Source organism: Chelonia mydas, chromosome 15, assembly GCF_015237465.2.
Source record: "Chelonia mydas isolate rCheMyd1 chromosome 15, rCheMyd1.pri.v2, whole genome shotgun sequence".
NCBI lineage: Eukaryota > Metazoa > Chordata > Testudines > Cheloniidae > Chelonia > Chelonia mydas.
In genome coordinates, this window is record NC_057856.1 from 26,816,718 (window position 1) to 26,837,402 (window position 20,685).

At 40.2% G+C, this 20,685-nt stretch overlaps 1 protein-coding gene across 3 annotated transcripts in view; it reads right to left on the reverse strand.

Annotated features, from left to right (window-relative positions):
- Positions 1 to 19,513, reverse strand: part of ZCCHC8 (zinc finger CCHC-type containing 8) — a 34,560-nt gene extending 15,047 nt beyond the window's left edge. For 2 of the 3 annotated variants that reach the window (XR_005222350.2, XM_007058304.4), the window contains exons 1-10: positions 19,286 to 19,512; positions 17,178 to 17,220; positions 15,729 to 15,803; positions 13,654 to 13,759; positions 12,210 to 12,287; positions 11,773 to 11,876; positions 8,498 to 8,563; positions 6,139 to 6,199; positions 4,592 to 4,734; positions 3,508 to 3,650 (exon numbers count right to left, since the gene is read on the reverse strand). Coding sequence is in view for 2 of the 3 variants with exons in the window: in XM_007058304.4 (XP_007058366.2) it covers positions 3,508 to 3,650; positions 4,592 to 4,734; positions 6,139 to 6,199; positions 8,498 to 8,563; positions 11,773 to 11,876; positions 12,210 to 12,287; positions 13,654 to 13,759; positions 15,729 to 15,803; positions 17,178 to 17,220; positions 19,286 to 19,475 (1,009 nt within the window). In the remaining variant the exon portion in view is untranslated. Of the gene's footprint in view, positions 1 to 3,507; positions 3,651 to 4,591; positions 4,735 to 6,138; positions 6,200 to 8,497; positions 8,564 to 11,772; positions 11,877 to 12,209; positions 12,288 to 13,653; positions 13,760 to 15,728; positions 15,804 to 17,177; positions 17,221 to 19,285 lie in introns of all 3 variants that reach the window. The other variant, XM_043529743.1, reaches the window with a different exon arrangement.
- Positions 19,514 to 20,685: the final 1,172 nt, after the last annotated feature.

Genomic DNA, 20,685 nt, shown 5'->3' on the forward strand with positions numbered 1-20,685 from the left:
ACAAAGTATCATAAAATGTTAATATTGCTACTGAGGAAAAATGTTAGAGAAAAAGTTGCAGCAGAAAAAAAACACATTGCAAAGTTGAAATACAGTTTAGAGAAAAGGTTTGCAACCAATGTAGCAGGAATACAGTGGCAAATTTTCTCATTAGATGCGTGCACAGCTTCCACTGAAGTCCCAACTAAAGCCAGAGCAGTATTCTGACACTACTATTGGTATCCTTGCAGAATTTGGCTCTAGAACATTACATCTGTTGTTTGATCCTATGTTCTGTGTCACTAGCTTGTGTTCTTTCCACTCAGGGCCTTAAGACAGGTCTGGAAATCATTGCTCTCTTTTTTTTGGCTGTGGGAGTCAGTCTTCATTACCTCAAGGAATTGGCATAGCTAGGGCAGATAAGGAAAGAATGGCACACTACACAAGAAGGTAAAGAACCAGCTTTGCTTATTCTTGTTCCACTGACTCGAGTAATTTTCCACTACTGGTCTCTTTGGGGTCTCTCCTTAATAGTGAGATACTTAAGGAAACCCAAGACTATAGTGGGGTGGTTATGTGGAAAAAAGTTTCTCCACAACAAGAAAGTTGAACAAGGAAAGAGGGCAAGGGAAATATTAATATTTTTAGAATGGCCATACATAAATTATAGTTTTCCTGCTGCCAGACACTGAATTAAAATAATAAAATGAACACTTTCTCATGAGGTTTCATCAAGAAGCACCACAGTTTGAAGTTTTAATACCAACTAAAACACTTGATAAACTAGGAATGTCCTCCATCTTCTTTTAACACATTCAGAATTGGACAATTTAACCAAGCTAGGCACAGAGCAACACAGCCCTGAGAAACAAATATCTAAGACTCTGGCAACAATTTCTATGTGGATGTGGTTAATGAACCATTAACTAAGGACATGAGTGTGGAATGGAGTGCTAGGAGATACAACTTAATCTAAGTAAGCAAGACTTATAAGGTTAATTAAAGTTTTACAATAATTGCTGAAGTGTTTGCAAAGCCTGTGTAAGGAGAGTGGATAGGAGAAATGTGTGCTAACAATTTGTGCTAGTCATAGGCTTTATTGATGCAGTCTGGATCAATTGAATTCTCTTGAGAGAATGAACTGGAAGAGCAACTGATAAAGAATAATGTCACTCTGAAGAGAAAAGAAGATTAATTATTTTTTCTATCATCTTAAATACCTCAATCAGGTAATACACATGATAGGAAATCAGGAGATTGTCTTGTATCATTGCTACTTAACTGTGGGGATAGAGAATAATCAGCATTAAAATGTAACGAAATTGGCAAACTACTCAGTAATAAATTAAGTCTTTGGGTTTTGTTTTTTTTTTAAAAAAACAGAGAAGAGAACTTGGGCTTTGATATATGCTCTAGACAAGTCTGAATGAGGGAGTACAAAACATTAACATAGAAATAATTACGGAACTTTGAAAAAGTGTGATCAAGCAAGAGCAGGTCTGACAGCAGGTCATATATGAAACTTAAATAGCTTTTCCACAAACTCCATGGTCTAGTATCAGAGGTTTAAAAGATAGTGAGATCAAAGGGACAAAATCCTTCCAACCATGTGATTAAGTCATTTCAGCAAGAGCAGAGCTGCTTCACTGTCATAGCAAAGCTAGGTGTCAAGCAGTATTGGTATTTTTAAACATGACTGGAGAAACTAAGAAAAACTGGCTCACAGCAGTCTCAACCTTTCCTGTAAGGAGCACATCTGATGCAGGAAGAAAACAGCTACCAGAAAAAAAGAATGTGTTATGCGAGGGCTATTGCTATTATCCCTATTTCTATCCATGCATTCCCCAAAAGCCAAAGAAAAATCCATTAGCTTTGCAGCATGCCCTAAAATTGAAGCTCTGGCACACCCAGAAATGGTTATAAATCCAAGCTTTAGCACGCCAAGATCAAAGTCAGTGTCAGAGCCCAGGACCATTCAGAAATATTGCCTTGTAACCAAACCACTCCTTTTTAAATCAGGGCAGGATGGTGGTGGTGGTGAAGTCATGTGCCTCTGCGGACAATTGTATTAACACAAGGAGCTTGGCTTGTTTAGCCTAACCAAAAGAAGGCTGAGGGGAGATATGATTGCTCTCTGGTATTTATCCCTATGATATATTTATAGAGAGGGAGAGGAATTATTTAAGCTCAGTACCAACATAGACACAAGAACATATACATATGGATATAAACTGGCCATCAGGAAGTTTAGACTTGAAATTAGATGAAGGTTTCTAACCATCAGAGGAGTGAAGTTCTGGAACAGCCTTCCAAGGGAAGCAGTGGGGGCAAAAGACTTCAAGATTAAACTCGGTAGGTTTATGGAGGAGAAGGTATGATGGGATAACATGATTTTGGCAATTAACTGATCTTTAACTATTCACGGTAAATAGGCCCAATGGCCTGTGACGGAATATTAGATGGGGTGGGATCTGAGTTACTACAGAGAATTCTTTTCTGGGTATCTGGCTGGTGAATCTTGCCCACATGCTCAGGGTTCAGCTGATTCCTTCCCAACCCCAAATATGGCAATTTTCCTCCAGGGCAGATTGGAAGAGGCCCCAGGCGTTTTTCACATTCCTCTGCAGCATGGGGCACGGGTCACTTGCTGGAGGATTCTCTGCCCCTTGAAGTCTTTAAACCATGATTTGAGGAATTCAATAGCTCAGACATAGATGAGAGATTTATTGCAGGAGTGGGTGGGTGAGATTCTGTAGCCTGCATTGTGCAGGAGGTCAGACTAGATGATCATAATGGTTCCTTCTGACCTTAAAGTCTATGATTCTATGAATTATTTTGCAGTCTATCTTCAGTAGAATGCCAGGATGACCAGACAGGGACATCTCCCACACAGGAGAATGTGAAAACAGGAAAAAGAGTAAACTAAAAGTAATTCTACTGCAACCTTGATTGTTTTCACACCATCTCTCTCAACCAGTGGCAATTATAACTAAGGCTACGTTTATGTCATGGAGGTCATGGAAGTCAAGGAAGCCGTGACTTCCAGAGACCTCCGTGACATTTTATGCTTCAGCCCCTAGGTCTGCGGGACTGGAGCTAGCAGCCAGTGGGGCCCCAGCAGGAGTCCAGCAACAGGCAAGCCTTTTCAAGGTCTCCCTGCAGGGTTTCAGTGACAGGTGACAGCCTCTTCAGGGTTCCAGCACAAACAGCCTTGCGGGGGCGGGCGGGGGGCAAGAACCCTGCAGCTCCCAGCCACCACGGTGACAGGGGAAACTATCGAGCCGCAGCAGCAAATGTCACAGGCAGGTCACTCTTCCGTGAATTTTTGTTTATTGCCTGTGACCTGTCTGACTTTTACTAAAAATAACCATGACAAAAATCTTAGCCTTAATTATAACCCACAGTCAATGTCAAGCAACTAGCAAACTTGTATACTCAAGAGTTCAGTAGTTTCATTCTTCCTTTAAGTAGGAAGGAAATGCGTTACCTCTACAGTCAGCTAGGCTTTCCTAGCTGCATACTACTTACCTTTTCCATCATAAAGTGCAAGTCCTGAATCCTCCAGTTCAGCCTCTTTGAGCCAACCTGGTGGGTAACCCAACTGGCGCATGCGATATATAAATGGAGGAAGACTCTTATCTGTGACACCAAGCGCATCTTGAAGTTCTTCACTAGATAGAACATAGGAATACCAAAACTCAAAAATAATCTTCCTATAACCATTGTCATATATTTTAAGACTTTTAGTTGATTTAAGATTAAGTTACTCAGTTACAGAAGTCTCTAGTTATAAAAGCAAGACAGTCACCTTCTAGAGGAAAAAAAATTAAAGTTGTTTCATTTGTATACCTTGTTAATCCCTTGGGATATCTATTTGAATTATATTAGATGCAGAACTACTTTAATGTTAAAGATTACAAAGTTAAATGACAAATCAGGAAATTAGAAAGCTAAAATTCACATTCTAACAGTTCTCATTCTGACATTAACTTGCCTATACAATGCAAATAAATGGATGTACGTCTAAATCTAGATCTTAGAAAGTTGCCTCTACTATGAGAGCCACAATTCATTCTGGATTTGTGAGATGAAACTTATAACCTTTAAGGTAATCTGTATAGGAAAAGACATCCTTCCTGTAAAGCTAGATTAAACCGAAGTGCTGTCTTCTTGTTAAACAGGATAGCCATATTTTATATAGAAAAAATATTTTAAATGAAAAGCTTAAAATTTCCTGAATCCAGCATGAACTGTTAATGACCCTAAAAAAGGGGTCACAGGAACCACAGAAATATTTGTAGTCTCCCTCATTAAAAGACTAACCTGAGGACTCAGTACATGTCAAATCAGGGAAAACTTTGGACAGGGTAGAATTAATGGGGTAAGTTTCAGCATGAAAAGAAAAAAACTTGAGGAATTTATCAACACATGAAGACATTTACAAAAGGGGTCTTAACACAACTGAAGATATAGTTACCAAGAGAATTATTATACAGTAAGTGTCAACTTTTGTACATTACAAATAGCAGAAAAGTTATTTGATGCGTCTGTGAGAAGTACAGTGATCCAATCAATGTGTGTGGAGGGGGGAAGACACGGGGGGGGAAAATACCTTATTATTCCTGGTTTAAACTTCCCAAACCTCTCTTCTACTTCGTCTGCATGATAACGTTGCTGAAAGTTCTGGTTACTTGCTTCACCACAGGCTTCCATGAACTCTCTTCTTTTCTCACTTATACGGGTAGCATTCCGTGGCTTAAAGACAATAGAGTTGGGAGACTCACCATAATGCAACTTGCAATTTAAGCACACAATTCACTCAACCCAAACCAAGTTATTAAAAGCTGCTTGAAAGTTACCCGTCAAGGGCATGGAACACATCTTACATCAAAAGACCAAGGCCAGCTCATTGTTTCACTGAATGGTTTCATTTTTATTATAACTTCCAGTGTAACTTAGAAATCTGCCAGCTTCAGTGGGAAAGCTAGAAACATGTAAAGAGACTTTTCTTTAAAAAAGGGAGGATCAAACTACGTCTCTACCCAGATATAACGCGATCTGATATAACGCAGGTTCGCATACAATGAGGTAAACCTCCGACACGCTGCTCTGAGCAGCGTGTTAAGGGCGCCGGGCTGGGGCTGAGGGGTTGGATAAGAGGCAGAAGGTCTCGGGAGGGGTCAGGGGCTCCCCCTGCCCCAGGTCTGGGAGGCAGGAGACGGGGGTGGGGCCCGCAGTCCCAGAGTGGCCCGGGGGATTTGTGGGGGGCCAGGAGCAGCCCGCTCCACTTCCCTCGCCCCGGCCCCAGCTGTGTTACTCAGGGGAGGGGGTTTGGGGGAAGGGATCCCCCCTGCACTCACTGGCAGCGATGGAAGCGGAGCAGCCCGGCCCCAGCCCAGCCCATTCTACTCCGCCAGCTCCCAGCCGCAGTGCTCCGCTTCCCGCCAGAGGTGAGCGCGGAACCTTTCCCCGACCAACACGTCTGGGGCTGGGGAAAGGAAAGCAGAGCAGGCTGGGGCTGCATCGCTCCGCTTCCTGCCACCGGTGAGTGCAGAGGGCATCCTTTCCCCAACCTCCCCACACTCACCGGTGGTAGGAAGCGAAGCAGCCCAGCCCCAACCCGCTCCACTCCGCCAGCTCCCAGCTGCGGCACTCTGCTTCCCACCGCCAGCGAGTACAGGGGGCGTCCTTTCCCCAACCTCCCCACGCTCACCAGCAGTGGGAAGCGGAGCACCGCAGCTGGGAGCTGGCGGAGTGGAGTGGGCTGGGGCCGCATTGCTCCGCTTCCCGCCACTGCCAGTGAGTGCCTGTTAGGGAGCAGGGGGCGAGGGGTCTCTGGAGAGGGTGGCCAGGGAACAAGGAACAGAGGGGCCAAAAGAAAGTTCGATATAATGTGGTTTCACCTACAACACGGTGAGATTTTTTGTCTCCCGAGGATCACGTTGTATCGGGGTAGAGGTGTATTATGCTACGATAGGCTCATTTAAAATACTGATTTAAATCTCTGAAGTTACAAGTGTTACGGAGATATACATACAGTTATTCATCTTTAATTAAAGATCATGACCAATATGATTCTTCCCATTCTACAAACGTCCTGTTGCACCGAAATATATTTTGTGTAATTCAGAGAATTTTAGATATTGAGGAAAAGCTTACCTTTGGACAATCTTTCATCTGATGCTCTTCAGAACCACAATTGAAACAATGAGGTTTTGGCCTGTTTAAGGAAAGCAATAAAATAAATTTATATTGTAAGTTTATCCCTTTAAAAATGTACTTCTGAAGTGAAGTGCATACTTATTCTTCATTATTCTATTACATGCAGAGATTTACATTAACTTGAAATATATTCAGTTTTAAGAAATATGTAAAGTAACTTGTGTACTATACCTAAACATACATCTTCCTCCCAATTTTTGTAGTTTAAACAAAAATAAAAAAAAATAAATAAAAAAAATCACATCTTCCTATTTAAAAAAAGTGTTTCTGTTGCTGTCAGGTGAAACATGAGAAACTAATCACGGAGAAAGCCACATAAAGCACTATCAAATGCAGAAAACAAAAACTGAAAAGATAAGAGTTGAAGTAATATTTTCAGACAGAAATTAGATTATGTCCCTTTAGGAAGATAGTGACCATTAAAGAACTCTCTTTCCTTTGACTGAAATATTTTTTAATGAAAGTTATATAAATGTCAATAGTATGCTAGTTGCTTTGCAAATAGCTAGCAAGGTAAGATCAGGTTTCTGCCCCCCACACCTTACAATCTAGACAATCGGGGTGTAGGGGGCTATCAACCCTGTAATGGAAATATTGTGGGGGTTCTGCTGCCATGTGAACTCCTGTAAGCCAGGGGGAGGGGAAGAGGCATGGAGGTGGCAACAGGACTCCCTGGGACTAGAGAAGCCGCTGAAGGGATGGGAGCAGGACCTGGAGTGGATGGAGAGGCTGTGGTGCCACCTGGGATCAAGTGGGGGAGCAGGACCTGAAGGGGCTGGAATGGGTCTAGTAGCAACCCTGGGATCCTCCTTCCCAGCCTGGAGCCAGCTCCCAGTACCTCCCACTCTGCTCCCCCATTTGCAAGGAGCTTCCACGCTCCCTGCAGACAACAAAGGCTGGGGGAAAAGAAGGAAAGGAGATAATTATAAAAGCGATGTAGTTGAAGGATTCGGTTAAAAGGACACTATCTACTTCACAGATATGCTGTAAACAATTATTTTCAGATGCTATAACCACCACTCTGGATTATTATAAGAACATTTTAGAAATCTCATTTACTTGCTAATATGCTCAATTCACTGTCTGAATTTCTCTCATCTAGGAAAATGAAATTTGAAGCCAGTTTCAATTTTGTTTGTTGTCACAGATTCATTTTCAGGTTCTTAGTGCTTCAGTGTTTGGGTCTGAAACGCTGCAAGAGAATACTATCTTATCTAAAAACAATAGTTCTTGGAATTTTTTTTAAATCATAGAAGTGTTTCTATTGATATTTGATTTTAAAAAGGCTGGTTTTCAAAAGATTTAATATTTGGGCCAAGTTTAAATTTAGTGCCTCTTTAAGCACTTGGTTAGTTAGTTCCCTGTGTGTGGTCACTTTTACCAACAGGATAAGGGAGAGCGGATAAAGAGGACAACCAGGGTTGCCAACCCTCTAGGATTGCCCTGGAGTCTCCAGGAATTAAAGATTAATCTTCAAATTAAAGACTACATCATGTGATGAAACCTCCAGAAACATATCCAGCCAAAATTGGCAACCCTAAGGGCAACCTAGGTTTTAAGGTCTCTTAAAAGGGGTTTGTTTTTAATGACAGAATTGAAGGAGAAGGGGGAGGCATATTTGTTTTCTCAGAAGGTATGATTCAAACAGATTTGGTGCAAATTGTTCTCTCAGAATACTTCATCCACCATCTAGAAGTATCTACAGCGCAGCATGGTTGCAAATCTACTTTTCTTTCAAAACGTAATATTTCACTTGAGTATGCAGAAGATTATAGAAAAGCTAAACTGAACTTGCCTCCATGACTACTATTTACATTTGAAATAAGGTATTTCAGATGCTGGAAAAACTAGGCAGAGGGTCATCCGGAATTTCCAAAGTAATTCTACTTTTCCTCACAATGGCTACACAAACTACTCCAAGATCATTTTCTATTAAATGCAGAGAAAACAGACCAAACAAAAAATCCTGCATAGAACAAAAGCTATGTGACAGCACGTCAATGCAAAGATGACAAGGTCATTTATTTAAAAATGCTAGCTAGAAAAAGCGAGCAAAGCACAAAACCAGTTAGTTCAGAAACAGATTTTTCTTACACATTAATTTGACTGCCTCTCTTTTGAGCATCCTATATTCCAAACAACCCAAAACTTTTCTAGTGCAAAATTCAACATTGTTAACTTAATTTAGGACCATAAAAAGCAATTTATTCCCCCACATACTGGACCCGAAAATGTGCATTGTGACTATTAAAAAGTTTTTAATCTGAAAAACTTTATAGTTAAGATAAATACAAACCTTTTTGCTTTTACTTGTATTTCTTGTCCATCCAGAGAGAGAATATGGCTGAAAACTTGCTGGTATCTTAGATTTCAATAAGGAACTGCTACTGTACAAAGCAGAATTTCAATCTTGTTTTAATTGACAGTGATAGTACTTTATACAGAAAAATGTCCCCATGGGTTAAGCTACAAGTGCATTTTCAAGAATAAGTTTCAAGTAGGGCTGTCGATCAATCACTGTTAACTCACACGATTAAGTCAAAATTAACTGTGATTAAAAAAAACTAAATCACAATTAATCGCACTGTTAAATAGAATATCAATTGAAATGTATTAAATATTTTTGGATGTTTTACATTTTCAATATATTGATTTCTATTACAACACAGAATCAAAAGTGTACAGTGATCACATTATTTTTAATTAAAAATATTTGCACTGTAAAAATGATAAAGAAATAGTATTTTTCAATTCACCTCATACAAGTACTGTTGCACAATCTCTTTACTGTGAAAGCGTAATTTACAAATGTAGGGTTTTTTTGGTTACACAATGTAAAACTTTAGAGCCTACAAGTCCACTCAGTCCTACTTCTTGTTCAGCCAATTGCTCAGACAAACAAGTTTGGTTACAATTTGCAGGAAATAATCCTGCCCACGTCTCGTTTACTAGGTCACCTGAAAGTGAGAACAGGCGTTCATATGGCACTTTTGTAGCTGGTGTTACAAGGTATTTGCGTGTCAGATATGTTAAACATTCATATGCCCCTTCTTGCTTCGGCCACCATTCCAGAGAACATGCTTCCATGCTGATGATGCTCATTAAAAAAAGAATGCGTTAATTAAATTTATGACTGAGAATTTAGGACTCAGACCCATGGGGACTGAGACTGGGGGGGGAGAATTGTGTCTCTCCTGTTCTGTTTTATCTGCATTCTACCACATATATTTCATGTTATAGCAGTCTCGGATGATGACCCAGCACATGTTTGTTTTAAGAACACTTTCACAGCAGATTTGACAAAAATGCAAAGAAGGTACCAATGTGAGATTTCTAAGGATAGATACAGCACTTGACCCAAGGTCTAAGAATATGAAGTGCCTTCCAAAATCTGAGGGACGAGGTGTGGAACATGCTTTCAGAAGTCTTAAAAGAGCAATATTCCAATGCGGAAACGACTGAACTCGAACCACCAAAAAAGAAAATCAACCTTCTGCTGGTGGCAGCTGACTCAGATGATGAAAATGAACATACGTTGGTCCGCTCTGCCTTGGATCATTATCAAGCAGAACCCATCATCACCATGGACGCATGTCTTCTGGAATGGTGGTTGAAGTACGATGAAACATATGAATCTTTAGTGCATCTGGCACATAAATATCTGCGACGCTGGCTACAACAGTGCCATGCAAATGCTTGTTCTCACTTTCAGGTGACATTGTAAACAAGACGTGGACAGCATTATCTCCTTCAAATTGTAACCAAACTTGTTTGTCTGAGCAATTGGCTGAAGTAGGACTGAGTGGACTTGTAGATTCTAAAGTTTTACATAGTTTTGGTTTTGAATACAGTTATTTTTTTGTACATAATTCTACACTTGTAATTTCAATTTCATTATAAAGAGATTGCACTAGAGTACTTGTATTAGGTGAATTGAAATATACTATTTCTTTTGTTTTTTTACAGTGCAAATATTTGTAATCAAAAATAAAAGTGAGCTCTGTACACTTTGTATTCTGTGTCATAATTGAAATCAATATATTTGAAAATGTAAAACATCCAAAAATATTTAAATAATTGGTATTCTATTATTAACCATGTGATTAATCACAATTGTTTTTAATCACTTGACAGCCCTAGTTTCAAGTTACAGAAATCAATTCCAATTGCAGTCCACTATAAACTTATTCACTGAAATATCTGTACAGAGGAGTCCCCACCTGAAAGCTTGACTTACTCAGTACGTATTGCCACCTGCCAAAACAGACAGAAGCTTCCTTGGCTAAGCCTAAAGGAAGTCTTCCTTTGGCCTTGCCACTAGAAGCTAAATTAAGGTGTATATCACCCTTTATATATGTAAACAGACCTCAGAAATAAAAAGCAACAGATACATTTAAAGAAAATGTCAAGGTTGAGACCCAAAGGTTTATTTCCCCCCACCCCCTGCAAAGTCTTTCCCCTCTCCCTTACTATCAGACACATCAAACCATCCTCTTTTCATGTAGCTACTTTCTTGGAAGCCACTAAAATATTTACATTGACCAGAACCCTACTCTCTAAACAGTAGAGAAGCTGTGCTAATTCAATTTCCTGATAGTTTACGAAAAAGCAGACGACAGGAAGAGCAAATTATAATGTGATGTGTATGCAGTCAAAGGCAGACATAACAAACCCAGGTTGGCCTGCTAAACAGATGGGATTTCTCACTCGCTGCAGGCACACTTTAAATCATTTACAGAATTATAAAGCAATAGGGCAGACATTTTGGGCTTCTGGACTGTGAATGTCCCCCTTTACTACAGGCCTAACAAAACATAGAGATCCTAGAAATACTTTGTGGCGCTTTAAACAGACTTTGGCCTTTTTGCAGGCAGGAAGTGAATGGGAAGGAGAAGAGAAGAGAAAAAAGAGAAGAGAAGGATAGAACATCCAATTTCTGTTGGTATTTTTTTATTTATATATTATATATATATTTTATTTAATTTCTTCTGAAATTAAGAACTATCACATAAATAAGGATGTTCTACCTGAGTTCCAGCTCTCAAATACTGAAGAGAGCAACTGGAAAAATGGACTAAAATATTCTCTGCTTAAATATGACTCATTTTCCCCCCAAAATTTCAAGATGTAGTTAAAATTTAGTCAAAACACCACAGAGTACATTTAGGATTTGTTAGCTCTCCCCCCTCACCACTTTAAATAAATTGCTTTATAGAAGTAAACAGCCAGCATTTCTGGAATAAGCAGTCATTCCAGAGCCTGTCACACGTGGTCCCAACAGAAATTCTTGGATTGACAGCAGAGCATGTTTATGGGAATGCAACATTCATTCATGCAGAACATGATTCCTTCAATGAACAAGTCAACCATATTAAACATCTATCATCCAACTACTTTAAATAATAATAGTTCAGTTGATTTCAGATACAACACTGATATGACCCAGCAGACTGTCATAGTTAGAAGTTTTTTTTAAAACTGCAGAAAAAGTTTTAATCTCAACTTTGTGTCTGATTGTGTTATTTGGTTATATAAACAAAAAAAGGAGCTCCATTTTACTAAACAGGATACTTGGGTATTTCCCATCCTTCTGTCAGCTGTGGATTTTCATTTAATATAGGTTGTCCCAGTTTATCAAGACAAAAATTGGTAAAATACAGAACACTTCCTACAACCTGTTGAAAGAGTCAAAAAATTGTCAGTATTTCAATCAGAGTACCTGATATTAGAAAGGCACAGTATTTTAATATTTCAAAAATAATGGAATTAGTTTATTTCCTATTTAAGGATTTAAACATAACAAAAACATCCATCCATGCCTTCTGAATGTACATATAGGTAAATTTTCCAAGTATTATGCAGCTAAAGCACCATGAATTCTAATAAAGTCAATCAGAGTTACGTTGCTAAAACCTTGCATATCTTTATAACGACATTGTGGACTAAATGTAAGAATAGAACTTTGGAACTATTTGTATTACCAGTGAAGAATATAAAGTTTAACTTACACTGAAAGCTTCCTTAATTTTTTTTATTGTATTAGAGCTTGTCACTTTATGGTCCTCTTCCAACAGGATACTGGATGGCTAATAAGTCGAAAAAAAACACATAAAAAACTCCTTAATTTATGCAAATAAAACACAGATGATATAATTGCCAATTCCAACTTTTCATTGCTATGTACACACAAATTAACCACATGCTAGTATATGAAGTATGAGACTTGTAGGCTAGTGGTAATACTGTGTACAACCCAAGATGCGACATGGCTAGAACCTTGGTGTCATGGGCTGGGAATGCTATGGAGGAAACATGCTCGGCCTCTGGGACGGCAAGAAGAAAAGGGAGGGTTGGGAGGAGACGGTGAAGAGAAATGCCTTGTTTCACTTAATGAACTATCTCCTTCCAAACGTTTAAGAAAAATATACCATTTGTAAGTAGTAGGAAAAATCTTTCCGTAATTTGGATATACTAGCAGTGTGATATTGCAACCAAAAAAGTGGAGGGAAAAAACCCAAACCGTTATGTTTCTATAAACTCAGACTTTAAGACCAGAATGGTCCATCACGATCATCTAGTCTAAACTCCTGCACATTGCAGGCCACAGAACCTCATCCACTCAACTCCTATCATAGGCCCATAACCTCTGGCTGAGTTACCAAAGTCCTCAAAATATGATTTAAAGACTTCAAGTTACAGAGAATCCACCATTTACACTAGTTTAAACCTGCAAGTGACCCACACCCAGTGCTGCAGAGGAAGGCAAAAAAAACAACTCAGGATCTCTGCCAATCTGACCCAGAGGAAATTCCTTCCCAATGACATATATGGCGATCAGTTAGACTCTGAGGATGTGGGCAAGATCCACCAGCCAGACACCTGGGAAAGAATTCTCTATAGTAACTTAGAGCCTTCCCCATCTAGTGTGCCATCACCAGCTTATTGGAGATATTTGCTGCTAACAGTCACAGATCAACTGCGTGCCATTGTAGGCAGTCTCATACTCTCCACAAACTTATCAAGTTCAGTCTTGAAACCAGTTAAGTTTTACCCCACTACGCCCCTTGGAAGGCTGTTCCAGAACTTCACTCCTCTGATGGTTAGAAATCCATGTCTAATTTCAAACCTAAACTTGCCGATGGCCAGTTTATACCCATTTGTTCTTATGTCCACATTGGCGCTTAACTTAAATAACTCCTCCCCCTCCCTGGTATTTATCCCTCTGATGTATTTATAGAGACCAATCATATTTTCTCTCAGCCTTCTTTTGGTTAGGCTCAACAAGCCAAACTCTTTGAGTCTTGTCTCATAAAATAGGGTTTTCAGTCCTCCGATCATCCTAGTAGCCCTTCTCTGAACCCGTTCCAGTTTGAATTCATCTTTCTTAAACATAGTAGACCAGAATTGCACACAGTAGTCCAGATGAGGTCTATATTCTTTGAACTTATATACCTGAGGCTTAACATTGAAGTGGGTCCTTTCTGGTTCAGCTCTCTGTTGCTCCTCATATTTTTGAGCTAAACTAGAAATAAAATCCTCAATTTCTTGATGATACTGCCTGCAAAAGGTAGAAATAAGAGAATACAACAGACTGCATGTGTGTATTTAAGGATTCCTGAAACTGAAATTATAAATTTTGAACACTGTATTAATTAAGTTACTTTGTTCAATGTTCAGGATAAGAATTTTATTTTGGAACCTTTTATTGCTAGATGTGTACATCTTAAGGTACAGCTGGTAAATCTAACTTTCATGCTGCCCCAATGTAACCAACACATCACATCTATAAATTGGAAGAGAAAGACATACAAAACTGCAACCATGCTATTTAATATAGTTTTTGTGGATTTCAGAACTGGATTAAATAATGAAAAGAAATTAAACAGACAAATGGAACTGGATGCCACATATCCAGCCACATAGTTAGATCAAGATTAGAACAAAACAAACAAAAACAATCTGGTTTTACATTAAAAAAATATAAGTAACTACCAAGGACAAGGACACTTGCATAAGTAGTGTAAAATATTGGCTAAACATCAGGAAAGACTTCGTACTTGAGAAACTATTCCACAGTCCACTTTCTCAAGGAAAATGGTACAAGTCCCATTGCTTGGAATGCTTAAATTAAACTGGATAAAGTACTACAAACTGGCTCCAAGTAGGATATAGGACAAGGGAAAAACAGAAACAGAAATATACTACAGACCCAATAGTTACACCCCTCCTCCAACTTTTTCAGCTTTTACAATACTTCACACTTCTTTTCCCACTCATTTGGCTGCTCTAAAATTGACTGAGACAAACCATAAGCATCAGTTTGTGGATTCTTTCAAAGATATTTTCTTTTTAAAAAACGTGTATGAACAGCAGAAAAAGTCTAATGACTGTTTTAAATGAGAAATAAGTTAGCAACAACTCCAAATATTCCTTTAAAAAGAATATTCAAAATTTTGCAATACTAGTAACAAAGAAGTTAGTAATATTAGACTGCATGCTAAATTTCAGCCTTTAGTACCTATTTACAACCAAACTCCTGATGGCTTTATACTTTTATCTAGCAGTTCTGTTCTTATACTGCAAAACAGTAGCAGCTATATTTAAAAGGGACACAAACCTTTTCAGATAGAAATGTCACTTAACAGTTGTATGTACAACTGTTAAAAGTAACCCTTACTATACTTAAAATTAGAGAAAAAGTTTTCAGTTTGTTCATTTTGTGCATTTGAAAGCAATATATATATTATATATAGTCTGTTTCACTACACTGTGGTCAGATGACCTTCTTATCACAAACACAGAGGTCTGGGGAACTTAGACTCATTTTCCTCAAGCCCTAAAAACGGTGATTACTAAAGCAGCAGCAGAGCTGAAACTGAAAATAAAAAGAGCAGCTGACAGGTGTGTGCATAAAAAGGAAGGGAAGGAGAGGTATGCCTGAGAATATTTTGTATTGCCAATCTTGTGCCCATCTAAAGAGAGGCTTCTAAATATAAGCACTAAACACCCATTTCAGAACTTAAAGGATGTTCTGTCAAACACCTTTAAAAAAAAAAGGTTTCAGAGTAACAGCTGTGTTAGTTTGTATTCGCAAAAAGAAAAGGAGTACTTGTGGCCCCTTAGAGACTAACCAATTTATTTGAGCTCACGAAAGCTTATGCTCAAATAAATTGGTTAGTCTCTAAGGTGCCACAAGTACTCCTTTTCTTTAAAAAAAAAAATTAATTTAAAACATCAAGTTGTTAGTGTTCATTTAACTAAAACATACCTCAGTATATGTATGTTTGAGAAAATTATATTTATAAAAAGGCTTATATGAAAGTAGTGTACCAGTCAGAAACAGGATATTAAAGACATTTTGCTATAACTGAATAAGTAACCAGGGTACAATGGGTTTATATTAGACTGTTGTAACACAGCCATAGATGGGTTAATACATGTCACAGTTGCACACTAACAAATCCCAAACAAAGGCAATCTTAAAAGGGAATTAGACTGACACTTTATTAGCAGGGGAAGTTACTTACTTTGAAATAACGTTGTTCATAAATAAAATCTGTAACAAAGGTCCATCTAACTTAGAACTGTCCACTGAAAGTCCACTGGAAGGAAAAAAGATACTGTAAAGTTACCGTGTAATTACTTTCCCCTCCTTTCTGCAAGAACAGTGTGTGCAGCAGCCCACTCATTTTATCACAGCAATGCCACTAGTCAAGGGGACTCTCACTTTCCCCAAGGCAGACACGCAGTAGGCTTCGCCAATACAAATGCTATTTGCTTTTCACCGATTCTGTTATTCTAGGCTACAGTTCTCCCTCGGTTTAAATCCAGTTTTTCCACCTCAAGCAATGCAGCAGGAAATGTCAATAAGTTGCTTGAAAGACTATTACTGCTCTCCTCTTACTACTAATTGGCACATGTAAGAAATACAACAGGCTGCAGTTTAACTCAAAATTGACAGATCACCACAAATATATGTATTCAATTAGTATTTATTCAGTGAGAAATTTCTAACAGGTCAAAGTGATTATCAGATCTGATCATTAATGCTACTCAATTTCAGAGAAATCCATTTTCCTACAGGCTATGTCAACATTTATATAAAAAGATAAAACATCTTTAAATTGTATATATTCAAGTCTGAATGCACAGAGATAATGTCCAGAGTACTCAGGCATTTTAGAAACCCAATAACTTTAAACACAAACAATAAATGAAACCTTTTCTAGAAAAGATAATTTTATATGTTCACAGTGCTCGTGTAGAAGATGGTGATTAGGCAAGCTACCTATGCTCTGAAAGGGTCTATGTTAAATATACTCATTGATTAGATCTTGTATTACTAAGGGCATGTCTACACTACAAAGTTAAGTCAGTGTAACTATGTAAGCGTGCACACTACAGCATTTCTCCTGCTGCTGTAACTCACCCGCTACGTCGACATAGTAAATCCACATAGACTAGAGGCATAAGGCTTAGTCAACGTAGTTCAGGTTACTTGCATTGCCTGTTGGCAGTCAGGCTAACTGACAGCTCTGTGAGAGGGAGGGGGTGTTTCAGCTGTGAGCCCCAGCAGTACTGACAGCTGGAACCTTGCTGCCCAGTACTAAGAGCCCGAGCCGTGGGCTCCCCACGGAGTTCCCAGCTGGAGTCCAGCTGCCACCCAGAGCTCTCAGCTCAAGCTCCCAGTTGGAGCCTGGCTGTCACTGGGAGAGCCCTAGACAGCAGCCAGGCTCCAGCTGGGAGCTTTGCAGGGAGCTGAGAGCCTGGGCTCTCAAACCCCCATTCCCCCGCCTTAAGTCACTGTAAGCGCTCCTGGTGAGGACACGTACCGCCAACAGAAGGAGAGTAGTATGAACGTGAAAAACTGCAGCAATTGCTGTGGTGGCTGTAAGTTGGCCTAACATAGGTCCATTTTATGTCTGCAATACACAATTGCTTGAGTGTTCCAACTTGAAAAGTCAATATTAACATACCTTGGTCGTGTCAGAATCTTCAGTTTTCTTCTAAGTTCTTGATGTTAGTTATTTGTCAAGGAATACAGGTTTCCTCTATATTAATCATTAGAATCAAAGTATACCACTTTAAGAAAAAATCAACTCTTACAATAGTTGTACTGAACAGCGAACAGGATTTTGGGCTCTTTCACTTACTTTATTGCACTACATAAAGCCATTCATAAACTCACCAACCAAAAAACTGAACTTAGAGGGCTAGAACAAAGTGAGTGTGAAAAGCAGGTTTAAAGAGAGAAAATTGTCTCTTTCTAAACAGTAACTCACAATATGCACTATAGAAAAGTTCTGTGACTGATGGTATTTTGTCTCTACTTGATAGGCATCTACTCTGGATGACACATCACTCCCATGGCAGAAGCTATAGTTAAAATTACTCAAATAAATCTGACCAAAGCAAGCATTACAGGGAGAGAAAGCAATGCAAGGAAAGTCAGACGTAAACGGAGAACTAAGATATGGACAAGTTCAAGCCTAAAACTATAAGTTGTGAAAGGAAATTTAAAGAACCAGAAAGTGATCATCATTTAAAAAACCCCACTATACAAAGACAAATATGCTGAATAAATTAAGAAATACAAACAGGCAGGACTAACAGTCACATTTGGCCCTGGTACACATATTTCCTCCACAAATACCTTCATCCCCACTAAAGGAAAAAACATTAATTTAAAAGGAAACTCCAAATACTTTACTCAGTCCAGCAGTTTCACAGTTTGAAAGTACCAAGAAATACTTCACAGTTAGACTAAACAAAACAGGAGAATAAAACTTTAGCTACAAAGAGCATTTCCGAGTCCACCTTGTTGTCACCTTGCTTAAAAACAAGTTAACATCTGAGACACTGGTAACTTGGGACGCAGTGTAAGGCTACAGGTTTTATTCTGGTTTAAAATTCAACATAAAAATGTAAAAATTGATTTTTAAATTCTAAACTATAAAACGCTTATTGGTGCTTTCCTTTATTCTGGAAAAAAAATAGGTTGAAGTACCAAGAGAAAAGTTGTTTTTTAAATACACTTTCCATCTCATTTACACATTTTTAGTTGTAACACAAGATGATGAAGAATCCAAATCTTTCCACCACAAAAACAAAAACTGAAAACTCAAGGCCAAAGAGGATGAAGACGAATTCAGACCTGCCAACTCTCTTTCATTTGAGGAACGAGAGCCTTCTCATTTTAGATTAATTGTTAAAAATTGTTTAATTAACAAAAACACAAGCCAACCAACCCCCCAAAACCCGCATCTCTCACCCTCATATGATGAAAAGAACTGTACAAAAACTATTTCATTCAAATGACTCTAAAAAGAATTGCTCTTCAAGTTACTTGCTTACCATTTTGTTGGATTACATAAAGTTACAAAATGCAAAAGTAACTCAGAACAAGGCAAGCATTGCATCCATCCCTTCAAACTAAAAATGATCTTTTAAACGGTCAAAGCTTGAGACAGCCGCAAAAACATGACCCTCAGACCAGCCAGGGATCTTTTTTCTTTACTGTAACATCCAATATCCCTAGGAATCCAGTCTTGTTTCAAACTATGATGATTTGAGTTAGAATCACTTTTTTTTTTCCAAAGGAGATTTTTAAACAGCTCATCAAGCCATACTGTGTGTTATTGCCCAGATGACACAGCCCCGGAGAAAATCACTACGACCTGAGCGGGGTGGCGGAACTCACAGCAAAACCCAAACTAGACTCAGTGACCACGGAGTAGCAGAGCCTCACCCCGGTGAAGCAGAGACCACGTTCATTGGGAGGGGGGGAGGAGGAAGGGGGGGAGGAGGAGGAGAGAGAGTTGAGAGGGAGGGAGAAAGACACCCCCCGACCGCCACCCCGGCAGTAGGGAAGAGGCGGCGCCCCTCCTTTGGGGGACAGTAGAGGGGCTGAAAGGTTTTGTGCCTCGCGGGCCAAGGAGACTCCTCAGCCCAGGCCCCGGAGAAGCAGGAACTGAGGCTGCGCCGGAAAGGAACCAGCATGAGGGGCGAAACTAGACCGCGGTTGGGGCTGTTCCCTGCCCGGGGATGAACCGAAACCAGGCCCAGATCCCTCCTGTCAGGATATTCTCGGACCGCAGCTGCCGCACCGTCTCCTCGGAGTCCCTCAGCCGCTCCCGCAGCGTCTCCCCGGCCTCCTCCAGCTCCTCATCCTCCTCGAAGCGGGTATGAAGCGGCTGCGCCGTCGGGGCCGCCGCCTCGTCCCCGTCCAGCTGCTCGAAGAGCTCGCGATCCCCGAAGTCCACCTCCGCCGCCATCTTAGGCTGCGGCAGGAAGCGGGGGAGAGCGGTCAAGGGGCAAAGGGCAGAGGTAACGGCCGCCTCAGCCGCTCCAAGCGCGGAGGGTGGGGGAGGAGAGGCGGAGCGGGATCTGGAACGGCGTCGTCACCGCAGAGTGGAGGTGGCCTCCAAAGACTGCAAATCCCGGCATGCAACAGCACAATTTAATCATAGCGGTTTATAGGCCAACGACGCTTTACAGTGTAGCATTAGAAGTCCACGGGGCTGGGGGGTTAAGAGCAAGAAGGAGCGTGGCATGTTGGGATTTCTACCCCCCCCGCTAAATTCCAGGTGGCGCATTGTATGCTGGGATTTGTAGTCCAGAGGGGATGGTTTGAGCTGAATTTGAAGATTCCCTGGGACATGCAGATCACAGCAACCTCCAGACTGGAGGCAAGAATCACAGGACGTGTCGGGGGGTGAGGCGGGTGTGTGTGTGTGTCTTTTGGATAAAACCTTTGAACCCCATGCACTGGGCAACAGCTAACTGGCTGTAAGCATGAGTAAAGGGAACATCCAGAAGGGCATGGAGAAGGAACTGTTAAAAGTTGCATTGCTGTGACAAACCTGTGCAACACAGTTTTCTTAATCTGAATCCTGTATTTTATAATCTCACTTGTCTGTCTTTTCCCTGGTGTAGATTGGCAGGTCCACGGGCAAGGAACTGTCCTATTTCTCTGAGAAGTACCTTATACTGCTCTGGTAGATTATAAATAAAAATGACCCTGCTGGTGTATTTGACAGGTTTCAGAGTAACAGCCGTGTTAGTCTGTATTCGCAAAAAGAAAAGGAGTACTTGTGGCACCTTAGAGACTAACCAATCAATAAATTGGTTAGTCTCTAAGGTGCCACAAGTACTCCTTTTCTTTCTGGTGTATTTGGCAGAACAAACACAGAAACAACTTAATCAAGGCTCTCAGCTCCAACTTCCCCCTGCGAGTGAGTTGTCTTAAATGTCTGATTCTAGCATGAGACACATAAATTGGCCAAACCTGCTTCTAACCCTGCTCCAAAGGAAGTGGCAGGAAGCAGTAGAGATGTGGGGGTTTAATACAGTAGAGGACAACCTGCAGCCCGCAGGCCACATGCAGCCATTCTGGGTAATCTGCTGGTGGCCCACTACAGTTTGTTTACGTTTGCAAGGCCGCCCACAGCTCCCAGTGGCCGTGGTTTGCCGTTCCCAGCCAAT